This window comes from Sander vitreus, chromosome 20 (genome assembly GCF_031162955.1).
Source record: "Sander vitreus isolate 19-12246 chromosome 20, sanVit1, whole genome shotgun sequence".
Classification (NCBI taxonomy): domain Eukaryota; kingdom Metazoa; phylum Chordata; class Actinopteri; order Perciformes; family Percidae; genus Sander; species Sander vitreus.
In genome coordinates, this window is record NC_135874.1 from 28,415,948 (window position 1) to 28,428,447 (window position 12,500).

The 12,500-nt window shown below is 43.6% G+C and overlaps 2 protein-coding genes across 2 annotated transcripts in view; one reads left to right on the top strand and one right to left on the bottom strand.

Annotated features, from left to right (window-relative positions):
* The window catches only part of g2e3 (G2/M-phase specific E3 ubiquitin protein ligase), a 19,173-nt gene extending 9,836 nt beyond the window's left edge, over positions 1-9,337 (bottom strand). The window contains exons 1-9 of the mRNA XM_078278058.1: positions 9,209-9,337; positions 7,277-7,354; positions 5,647-5,744; positions 5,303-5,404; positions 4,152-4,276; positions 3,228-3,396; positions 2,958-3,064; positions 2,714-2,830; positions 401-525 (exon numbers count right to left, since the gene is read on the bottom strand). Coding sequence (XP_078134184.1) covers positions 401-525; positions 2,714-2,830; positions 2,958-3,064; positions 3,228-3,396; positions 4,152-4,276; positions 5,303-5,404; positions 5,647-5,744; positions 7,277-7,337 — 904 coding nt within the window. The 5' untranslated portion in view covers positions 7,338-7,354; positions 9,209-9,337. The remainder of the gene's footprint in view (positions 1-400; positions 526-2,713; positions 2,831-2,957; positions 3,065-3,227; positions 3,397-4,151; positions 4,277-5,302; positions 5,405-5,646; positions 5,745-7,276; positions 7,355-9,208) is intronic.
* A 2,603-nt stretch (positions 9,338-11,940) lies between these two features.
* Positions 11,941-12,500, top strand: part of LOC144535172 (dynein regulatory complex subunit 2-like) — a 13,848-nt gene continuing 13,288 nt past the window's right edge. Inside the window, exon 1 of the mRNA XM_078277487.1 lies at positions 11,941-12,136. Within this exon, the coding sequence (XP_078133613.1) occupies positions 12,002-12,136 (135 nt within the window). The 5' untranslated portion in view covers positions 11,941-12,001. The remainder of the gene's footprint in view (positions 12,137-12,500) is intronic.

Consider the following 12,500-nt stretch of genomic DNA (forward strand, 5'->3'; position numbering starts at 1 on the left):
TAGCTACTGAGCGTGTAGTCCTTACCTAGCTACTGAGCATGTAGTCCTTACCTAGCTACTGAGCATGTAGTCCTTACCTAGCTACTGAGCATGTAGTCCTTACCTAGCTACTGAGCATGTGTGACTGCCAACAAAGATGTTCCAGCAGTGAGAGGTCTCACTCTGTAGCTAAAACAGAGACCTGAACACAGGGTGAAAAGAGGAGCTGCAGCAATGAGCAGTACAACTAAAATATGGTGTTTTTTGATAATTAAACCATGTAAACCTATTCTACAGATTATGAACCTGAAAATGAGCAGAATATGGGAGCTTTAAACGAGGATGTTGACCTGAGCCATTTCACTCCACAGACAGAAAGTTACTTCAGTTCCGCAAACAGTTAAAAACCAACAGATCTGACCTTTCCCGTCAGTCGCCTGAGTGCAGTCGCTGCAGGCCCAGTCTCTGGTGTCCAACTTCAGCTCCGAACATCTCCTGTGAGTCCCTCTGGAGCCACACAGCCGGCAGCGAATCACCTCGAACCAACTGAAAGACATAGGGGTGCATGATATATCGACTCAATATCGTTATCGCGATATCACCTTGCGCAACATTCTATCGACATTGTCGCGATAAGTATGCAATATTTAGTAGAGATGCTCCGATACTGCCTAAAACGCTGGTATCGGTATCAGGAAGTACTGGAGTTAAAGCACCGATCAGATACCACGTAATAAAGCCCTGAAGAGAATCTACGTTAAAGTAGTTTATTTATGTTCTTTTCCCGTTATAACTGACTGTCAAACTGGAGAATAACAGAAAGTTCTGGGTGTTCATGTTTCACAAAGACTTTAACCTGAGCCAGACCCACAACAGAGATAGAAATAATATCACATCTATACAGAGATAGTAGTATACAGCTGTTATACATCATATCATCCATACAGAGATAGTAGTATACAGCTGTTATACATCATATCATCTATACAGAGATAGTAGTATACAGCTGTTATACATCATATCATCTATAAAGAGATAGTAGTATACAGCTGTTATACATCATATCATCTATACAGAGATAGTAGTATACAGCTGTTATACATCATATCATCTATACAGGGATAGTAGTATACAGCTGTTATACATCATATCATCTATACAGGGATAGTAGTATACAGCTGTTATACATCATATCATCTATACAGAGATAGTAGTATACAGCTGTTATACATCATATCATCCATACAGGGATAGTAGTATACAGCTGTTATACATCATATCATCTATACAGAGATAGTAGTATACAGCTGTTATACATCATATCATCCATACAGAGATAGTAGTATACAGCTGTTATACATCATATCATCTATACAGGGATAGTAGTATACAGCTGTTATACATCATATCATCTATACAGGGATAGTAGTATACAGCTGTTATACATCATATCATCTATACAGGGATAGTAGTATACAGCTGTTGTACATCATATCATCTATACAGGGATAGTAGTATACAGCTGTTGTACATCATATCATCTATACAGGGATAGTAGTATACAGCTGTTAAAACATAATAAAATATGACACACTGGTATCAGATCAGTACTCGGTATCGGCCGATACGCAAGTTCAGGTATCAGAATCAGTATCAGGAAGTAAAAAATGGTATCAGACCATCTCTACTTGGAATGGATCCTCTCTGCTGCTGTAACACTGCAAATGTACCGCTGTGGGACAAATAAAGGATTATCTTGTCCCAAACCCAAAGATAACTCCCAAAGGGTCTTTTCCGGAAGAATTTCAGAAGTTTTCCAAGAAAAACATGTTTTCTTCACAATCTTACACGTGGGGAGTGGAAAATCAGGGTTCAACGCATCGGATCAAAACAGGAGCAACCTCCCCCTTTCCTGTCTATGCACTGTCACTATCTAATAAAGGGAAAAGCCCCCAAATAATAATAATAATAATACAGGAGCTACCACGGGAGGTGAAATGCTGTGGAAACTGCTCATCTACCGACATGACAATTAACTTTAGTCTTTGTTGTTATTTGATAACTGCTAATAAATAAAACTATTTGTTGCAGGGTCAAGTCAAAGTTGCCTTTGGGCAAGTAGATTTCAGACCCACTTACCATAAAAACATTAAAGGTCCCATGAAAATGTCACTTTATGAGGGTTTTTTTAACATTAATATGAGTTTCCCCAGCCTGCCTATGGCCCCCCAGTGGCTAGAAATGGTGATAGGTGTAAACCGAGCCCTGGGTATCCTGCTCTGTCTTTGAGAAAATGAAAGCTCAGATGGGCCGATCTGGAATCTTCCCTTTATGACGTCATAAGGGGAAAGGTTACCTCCCCTTTCTCTGCTTTGACCACCCAGAGAATTTGCCCCCCCCCCATGAGAGAGAGAGAGAGAGACATTATGGCTTTCAAATGAGCAAAGTGGCAGTTGGTCAAGGCCAAATAAAAGAGACTTCAGATACAGTATTAGGGGACCACTAAGGTCTATATAAAGAGACTTCAGATACAGTATTAGGGGACCGCTAAGGTCTATATAAAGAGACTTCAGATACAGTATTAGGGGACCACTAAGGTCTATATAAAAGAGACTTCAGATACAGTATTAGGGGACCACTAAGGTCTATAGAAAAGCATCCAAAAAGCAGCATGTCATGGGACCTTTAACGTTGAACCCTTAAAAAAAAAAAAAAAAGAGAAGAGCATAAATACCCGGTCTTTGCGGAGTGCGTTCGTCCGTTGTTGCAGAGGCAAGTGAGAGCGTCGCAGTGCATGTAAACCTCCAGCAGTTCTGAATATGCATTTTCCTCCAACTCCCATGAGGCATCTCTGCAGAAAAAGCATGACTTAGGACACAGGCTTCGGTTTCTTTCTACCCAGAATCCCGTTGTCTTGTGGGGTTTCTGTTGTTGTAGAGTTCAGGTGTGATGGGAACACGTTTTAAAGGTGGTGGTACCTCTCGGGGATGTAGATTCCCATCCTCTGCATCTCCTCCTGGAAGGTCTCCTTGTTGTTACAGAGAGTACATCTGAAGAAGAAGAGGCCGGCACTGTGGGCCTGACGCTGACACACAGACACAGACACACAAAACAAACAAACACACACACACACACACACAGAAACATCGGCACACAGACACACAAACATAAAAAATATGTTTTTTGTAATTGTAATTTGGGTAAATAGACTCTTTTGACATGCATTATTCAAATATAAGTCACACTACCTGCGCACAGTCCCTGTGGAACCAGCTGGAGTGGCAGGACGGACATTTGAGGATGGAGTAGCTCAGGATGGGGTCTATGGAGTCCAAACAGATGGAGCAGGACTGAGGCAGACTGAGGTCTGAACTCACACACAGAGACTGAGTGGGACTGTGATCCGGACAGTAGGACCTGGACACAGAGACACACAGACACACATAAGCCTCTGAGTGTCTTACACTCAGTGGCCAGTTAATTAGGTTCATCTTAAGTCTGGTTGTGTGGAGGCTCCACGCAGAGCTTACGCCGTAGCTACGCAAGTGGCCTGAAGTTTATACACACACACATAGTAAACACACACATAGAGTAACACACACACACACACACACAAACACACACAGTAACGCACACAGACAGTGACACACACACACAGTAATAAAACACAGTAACACACACACAGTTGTTAACATACACACACAGTGACACACACAGTAAACACACATACAGTAACACACACACACACACACACACAGTGAAGTTTATACTTGTGCGTTGGTGTGTGCGTCCATTTCATTAAGAGAATAGCAGGGCCAGAGTGTGTGTCTGTGTGTGTGTGTGTGTGTGTGTGTTAAAAAGGTTCCATCTTCTAAAAAACGTACATACGTTACTATTGTTGTTCTGGTCTAGATGTGTATGTTATGTTGACACTGTGCCAGTGACAGTGCAGACATAATGATGATTGGGGAGTTTAACTACTCAGCTACGTTACTACCTTGTATATTTCTTACTGTCCTTTCTGTTTTTATTCTTTATATGTTAAGTGAGTGTTGTACTTTGAGAGCAAAGGTTAACCGGAGTCAAATTCCTCGTTTGTTTACACAAACCTGGCCAAGAAAGCTGATTCTGATTCTGATAAATAAAGTGTTTAATGTGCAGTCAGCACTCACGGGAAGAGTCCGGTAAACTGAGAGATGTACTTGTATTTCCTCCCGCAGGGGAAGTGGACCATCTTCCTGCAGCTTCGGACGTTACAGCCGACACACGCTCCCTTCTTCTTACAGCAGGAACACGTCTGAAACACACACAGTAACACACACACAGTAACACACACACACACATACAGTAACACACACACACATACAGTAACACACACACACACACAGTAACATACAGTAACACACACACACAGTAACAGAAACACACATACAGTAACACACACACATACAGTAACAAACACACACACACAGTAACATACAGTAACACACACACACAGTAACAAACACACATACAGTAACACACACACATACAGTAACACACACACATACACAGTAAACACACAGTAACACACACAGTAAACACACACAGTAATGCTGTGCACGAGCCTAGGAGCATTTTACTAATGCTCTGTTAAAATAACAATGAAATGCTGCGTTATTGACTTTAGACCAGGTTTTTGTTGGTCAATGGTGCCATCACTTCCCACTGCCTCAAGATAGCAATACTCCCAGAGTGCACCTGAACACACCTCCCTGTAAGACCAGCACGCCCAGAATGAACCTGAACATACCTCCCTGTAAGACCAGCACGCCCAGGATGCACCTGAACACACCTCCCTGTAAGACCAGCACGCCCAGAGTGCACCTGAACACACCTCCCTGTAAGACCAGCACGCCCAGAATGCACCTGAACACACCTCCCTGTAAGACCAGCATGGGCCACAGATGGGAGCAGGTGCATTTGCTATTTAAACGATGTGGACGCTGGACGGGAAACTGACAACTGGGTCGGTCTTAAACTAGCAAAGACACTTGGGTCGGGCTTTGCGCTGCGCGGGGGGAAAGATAGGGTCCAAAGTGTGTACTTTTGTGCGTTGTGAGTATGAATGTTATGTATGTAAGTTTATGTTTTGTTTTAACTGTGATGTGTTTTTTTGGGGGTTTTAGTTCTTTTGATGTACTGTGAGTATGATTGTTATGGATGAATGTATTCCAGCTTATGTAATATTCTTATTAAATAATAGAGACCTCAGACAGACAGAAGCTGACGGGGATCTTAATAAACAAACAAACAAGAGAAAAGATGGATTTGAACGTCTCACCAGTCGAGCCGACCGGCGGCTCTCCTGTCTGATGTCCTCCAGCAGGAAACCGAAGACGCCCTCGTCCTCTTCTCCTCGCTGGTAAACTCCACAGGACGTCAGCTGTCACACACACACACACACACACACACACACACACACACACACACACACACTATAACTAAGATAACACCCGACTGTTCGCTGTCCTGACTCCTACATGTTGGAATGTGTCATTTTATTTTTGTCTTGTTAAGCATTTTGTAACTGTGTGGTTTTAAAGGTTTGAAGATATGTGAGGAATTATGATTCGTGATTATAATTGATGAAGCACGGAACTCCGAGAATCCAAACACAAAACTTACCAAACAGAAGTAGTGGACAGACAGTTTTTCCTCTTTGAGTGTGACTTTTTCTCCAAACATGGCCGGGTCATCATCACTGAGCCTGCAGAGAGCACAGCCTGGACGGAGACAGAGACAGACACGGAGAGACGGAGACGGAGAGAGACAGAGGCAGAAACGGAGACAAAGGCAGAGAGACAGAGAGAGAGAGAGAGAGACAGAGAGAGGTAGATAGAGAGACAGAGAGAGAGAGAGACGGAGAGAGAGAGAGAGAGACAGAGGCAGAGACAGAGAGAGAGAGAGAGAGAGAGAGAGAGGTAGATAGAGAGACAGAGAGAGAGAGAGACGGAGAGAGAGAGAGAGAGACAGAGGCAGAGACGGAGACAAAGGCAGAGAGAGAGAGAGACAGAGGCAGAGACAGAGAGAGACGGAGACGGAGAGAGAGACAGAGGCAGAGACAGAGAGAGACGGAGACGGAGAGAGAGACAGAGGCAGAGACGGAGACAAAGGCAGAGAGAGAGAGAGAGACAGAGACAGAGAGAGACAGAGGCAGAGACGGAGACAAAGGCAGAGAGAGAGAGAGAGACAGAGACAGAGAGAGAGAGGAAGAGAGGAAGAGACAGAGAGAGACAGTTACTCCGTTAATCCTTACATCCCTACTTACATTCAAACTTAGGAACACACGCGAGTCATCACGCTTCAAGTCCAGTCTCGAGTCATTTATCTTTTGTCAAGTCATCAAAAAGGGAGTCAAAGGCTGCACCTCCCGTCCTGATCTGACAGCTCGAGGAGCGAGGAGGGGTCATGGAGGAGCTATAGGCGAGGATACAGAGAGCAGCCTTCCTGCAACTGAAGGAGGAAGGAGTAGCTAACTCCGCCCAAACAGCTGACGGATTCATGCGACGCTTCAGAGGAAAGGACGTCTCCTCTCTCTAAAACACATTTGCTCGTTGCCTCTCTCCTCCCGTGACTTCCTGGCGTCTCTCCCGAGCCTCCTCAGTGGGAGGGACGAAGACACGAGGAAGGGAGACAAGTGGAGGAGTCGAGGAGGCAATGTAAGGGCTATGAGATGCACCTTATATCAACGGCGTTTCACTTTCAGGATTGCCCCGTTGAAGTCCTAATTTTCCTGCCTGATGTGCGTCCCCTTCCTCTGTCTCTGTGTTGGGGTTCTAACCTCCGGCTGATTTGTGAGGACTATGGTTACCTCCTCAGATCTCTGCAGGGTAAATCCAGACAGCTAGCTAGACTATCTGTCCAATCTGAGGTTTCTGTTACACGACTAAAAAACTTTTGAACGTCCACATGTTCCACCAAAACAAGCTCCTTCCTGAGACTATTTAGCAGAGGCACCGTGGCTCCGTCCGGAGCTTAGCCCCGCCCACGACGACTGTGACTGGTTTAAAGAAATGCCAGTAAACCAGAGCACGTTTCTCTCCCATCCCAGCATGCTGTGTGGACTAGCCAGACCTTCCTCCGCAGAGCTGTGGAGGAAGGTCTGGCTACGTGAGACTATCAAAAGGTGACATGAGTCTCAAGTCCACATATCTGCTCTTGTCACAGCAAAACAGATGTGATGTAGTGATAATAATAATAATAATAATAATAATAATAATAATAATAATGTGTGAATGAGATGCAGATGACTCACAGTCCTCCTGCTTGCTGCCAGCGTGGGCGCCCTGCGACATTCTCGCCTTCTTCTTCTTCATGTTGGTGTGAAGCGACCCTGCAGGAAACCACCAGAAAGGTCAGAGGTCAGAACTGAGTCAGACTTCACTGAACAAGAATCACCAGGGCTGCACAAGATAGAGATATATATATATATATAGTCCCCCGATGGCTGGGGGAGTTAAACGCCAGTTTTCTACGTTGTTTGTACACTTTTGATGCTTTCAAAGTTTTACTTTTTTCTACATTTTTTTGATATTTTTGTTTACATTGTTGACAGTTGGGTTTTATGCTTATATAGACATTTTTTCCGAAGTTTGACGTTTTTCTTCGAAAAACACACAAACACACACGCGCGCGCGCGCGCACACACACACACACACACACACACACACACACACACACACAGAGTGAGAACAGTCCATCTGTTCAGTTTTCTCAGCAGGACTACTATACCTGCAATCTTTTAAATTCTGCAAAACCATGTTCCAAGAAGTGTGTGTCTGTGTGTTTGTGTCTCTGTGCGTGCGTGCGTGTTTGTGTCTGCGTGCGTGGCTAGTCGTTATACGCCGGCTCGACACACACCAGCACACAAGTATAAACATCAGGCCACTTGAGCTTGTTTTCCAGCTCTGCGGAGGCTCCACGCAGAGCTTTCTCCGTAGCCTGTGTAAGTGGCCTGATCTACGGTGAAAGCTCTGCCTGGAGCCTCCGCAGAACTGTGTTGTGTCTTTAGTTGCAGCACCGCGTTGCCGATGCGTGGAAGAGGAACTTCGTTGACACTGTTCTCGATTATAAAAAGGTTTATTACATCAGAGATTTCAGCATCAGTTTACAGACTCCATGACCGACCCAATCTTCAAATATTGTCGCGCTGCCTTTTCTTTGTGTGTACCCAGTATATATCCTGTGCATTGTATGAACATAAGACGTGATATGTGTAAAGTATATGATTGAGTAGGGAACTACGGCGCCGCAGTAAACTGCTGTGCGTGTTGTGTCTGCGTGCGTGGCTGGTCGTTAAATCCCGGCTCGACACACACACCAGCACACAAGTATAAACATCAGGCCACTTGAGCTTGTTTTCCAGCTCTGCGGAGGCTCCACGCAGAGCTTTCTCCGTAGCCTGTGTAAGTGGCCTGATCTACGGTGAAAGCTCTGCCTGGAGCCTCCGCAGAACTGTGTTGTGTCTTTAGTTGCAGCACCGCGTTGCCGATGCGTGGAAGAGGAACTTCGTTGACACTGTTCTCGATTATAAAAAGGTTTATTACATCAGAGATTTCAGCATCAGTTTACAGACTCCATGACCGACCCAATCTTCAAATATTGTCGCGCTGCCTTTTCTTTGTGTGTACCCAGTATATATCCTGTGCATTGTATGAACATAAGACGTGATATGTGTAAGTATATGATTGGAGTAGGGAACTACGGCGCCGCAGTAAACTGCTGTGACCTAACGCGACACACACACAGAACGTCGAAGGTGTGTCGTTGTTGCCACAGCCAGCGTGCGTGTGTTTGTGTGTGTGTGTATGTGTGCGTGCGTGTGTCTGCGTGTGTGTTTGTGTGTGCGTGCGTGTTTGTGTCTGTGTGTGTGTGTGTGTGTGTTTGTGTATGTGTGTGCGTGCGTGTTTGTGTCTGTGTGTGTGTGTGTGTGTTTGTGTCTGTGTGAATGCGTGTGCGTGTGTGTTGAATACAACAAGGTGACGTTACGGTAAAATAAGTCTGTTCCCGTCGAATTTCTGAACAAAATATGTTTAACACGTAGCTAAGAAATATAAATATGGCGCTGCAATACATACAAAGACAACCGGTAAAGAGAGGTTCAAACGTCCCAAAATAAGACAGGTTTAACATCTAACGTTACAACACGACGAAATGTCTGCGAGGAAAACGACGAATAACCACTTACTTTACATTCGGGGACGCGGAGATGTCAGACTGCGAGCATCTTCGTCTCGTTTCGGGAACATTTACTCCGCTTGTTGTGTGTTTACGTTTGATTATCCGCCGAGTTTTAAATTTCCCTCTTTCAAAACAAAAGGACCTCATTTCCGCTTCTTCTTCTTCGTTGTGGGTTTTTACGGCAGACTAGGCCAAGCACCCACGAACAGCGCTGAGCCGCTCCGCTGATTTCATGCAGTGGCCATTCGCGGTATTGCAACAGAAAATTCCCCAGCGGAACGGTCAGTTTACGTAATTATTACGTTTTATTTGATTTCTTTTCTGCGCTTTTTTAAAAAAAAACACGATAATATATATATATATTAAAACACAAAACATACATATATTAACACATATCCATGGAATAATATCCTGAAATAAAAAAAAATATGATTGTGAATGATTTATTTTATAAATAATTGGGTCTGAAATTAATGTTTTGTTTATCTCTGATGTTTGGTCCCTGCTTCCAAACAAGACTTGTGAGCCAGTGAGTGACTATGAACACATTAATATTAAATTACATCTATGTTTTTAATACGTGTTTATGTATCTGATTGCTTTTGGAAAACGTGTTTTTGGTTTTGTTAATGTCAATAAAGCTTATTGAATTGAATAAGTGTGAAACATAGACAGTATGTATTGTATTGGGGGCGGAGGTTAAAAGTGTTTTTGATAGATGTTTTATGTTAATAATAATTGACTGTTAATAATGAGACAAGTGTATCTACATTTTCATCATCATAACCAATCATTTTGGTTATCTATTCAGCACTTGTTTTTTTGTCCTTTTTGACTTCATGTGAATTTATGATGTCTGACTTTCGACTATTTACATTCCTGAAAAAAAGAAGAAAATCCATTGGGGGGGGGGAACTGCGACATCTAGTGGCTAAATGTTATCAATGTTATCAAGTGCTCTAATATAACTATGATATTGGCCTAAACTGGTAAATATAGTTTATAATTTATATACAAAATCACGTTTTTTAGGTTCATTCTAAGATTTCTTGGGGCATTTTCAGCATTTTCACCCCCCCTCCCTTCATTTCTACCAGTTGGTTTGATCCAATAAAGCCGTTGCTACGGAGACGGACACAAACACACCACCGACAGTTTGTCAACGGTAAGTTTATTACGCCATATTTTACACACGGCGCCGCTAAATGTCGACTAACGTTAACGTTACATGTTTAATGTACTCAAAGACTCCGTTACAAAGACTCCGTTACAGCAGCCTGGTGGTATTTAACGTCGGGTTTTAAATTAAATTAGCACTTTGTAGCTAACGGCAGGAAACGACTAAGAATTGATGCTAAACGACTAAGGTTACAAGGAGACGAAAAATGACCAAAAACATACATATAATGTCTAAAAATAGACACAAAACGATAACAAATATCGTGTGTGTGTCTGTGTGTGTGTGTGTGTGTGTCTGTGTGTGTGTGTGTGTGTGTTTGTGTGTGTCTGTGTATGTGTGTCTGTGTGTGTGTCTCTGTGTGTGTGTGTGTGTGTGTGTGTGTGTGTGTGTGTGTCTGTGTGTGTGTGTCTGTGTGTGTGTGTGTGTGTGTGTGTGTGTGTGTGTGTGTGTGTGTGCCTGTGTGTGTCTGTTTGTGTGTGTGTCTGTGTGTGTGTGTGTGTGTGTGTGTGTGTGTGTGTGTGTGTGTGTGTGTGTGTGTGTGTGTGTGTGTGTGTGTGTCTGTGTGTGTGTGTGTCTGTGTGTGTGTGTGTGTGTGTGTGTGTGTCTGTACAATCTCGTTGTACTTAAATGCAATGACATTAAAGGCATTCATTCATTCAAATGACCAAAAGCATACAAAAAATGACTACAAAGAGAGGTAAAATAACGAATAATTGATGCAAAACGACAACAAGGACACAAAAAATGACCAAAAACACACACAAAACGACTACAAATGACCCAAAATGACTACAAACTACCCAAAACGCAAAAAAAGACATGTAAAACGTAAAATAATTGATTCAAAAGGACTACAAGGAGAGAGAAAAATGACAACAAAAAGACGCCAAAGACTGAAAATAGAAACAAATCAACAAAAACAACCCAAAAATAACCATAAAGAAAGGTGACACTTGTAAAAATGTATTCAAAACAACTACAACGGACCCAGAATGACTACAAATGGATGCAACACGACTATAAGGAGACACAAAATGTCCACCAAGAGACTCACTAATGGCGTTTTTCCATTACATGGTACCTGCTCGACTCTACTCGCCTCGACTCGACACACTGTGCGTCCGTTTTCCGTTGCAGATGTTAGTACCTCCTCAGCGTGCCTGGTCGTTAAATCCCGACTCGACACACACACCAGAAGATTAAGCTGGAGGCAGCAACAAATAAACACAGCTGGCTGAACTATTTAAAACTGGCGGGTTTGTTCAGGACACCCCCGTCTGTCGCTTTCACGTCACCTTTTGGTATCGCCTCAGCTCGCTGGGAACCTCGACTGAGGTGGTACTAAATAAAGTACCTGTTAGCAGGTACCAGGGACTTTTTTTCGTAATGGAAAGCCTAAAAAGGTGAGTAGAGTCGAGCAGGTACCACGTAGTGGAAAAGGGCCAAATGTTACTTCAAAGAGACACACAAAAAACTACAAACGAGCCAGAATGACTACAAAGACAGATGAATGTAGAGAAAACCCTGTTCTTATTTCTTGCATACTACATGCAGGTGTTGTGCAGTCTGATATCAAAGCAGCGGAGCGAGAAAGACGAGGACGAAGAGAAGAGGGTGATCATGCCAAAGAAAGGAGGAGGAAGTAAAGGAGGAGGGAAGACGGAGGAGGAGAAGCTGCTGTTCCAGCAGCAGAGAGCTCAGGCCGAGGAGGAGATGACCAGGAAGAGAGAGGAGATCCTCACTCTGTTTCTCAAGGTAACCAACACGTTTACAATCAGAATAATTAGTCTCACAATGCCAGACCTTCCTCCACAGCGCGGCGAAGGAAGGTCTGGCAAGTCCACACACACACACACACACACACACACACACACATTTCTCACACACACACACACACACACACACACACACACACATTTCTCACACACACACACACACACACACACACACACACACACACACACACACACACACACACACACACACACACACACACACACACACACACACACACACACACATTTCTCACACACACACACACACTTCTCACACACACACACACACACACATACACTTCACACTTCACACACACATACACTTCATACTTCACACACACACA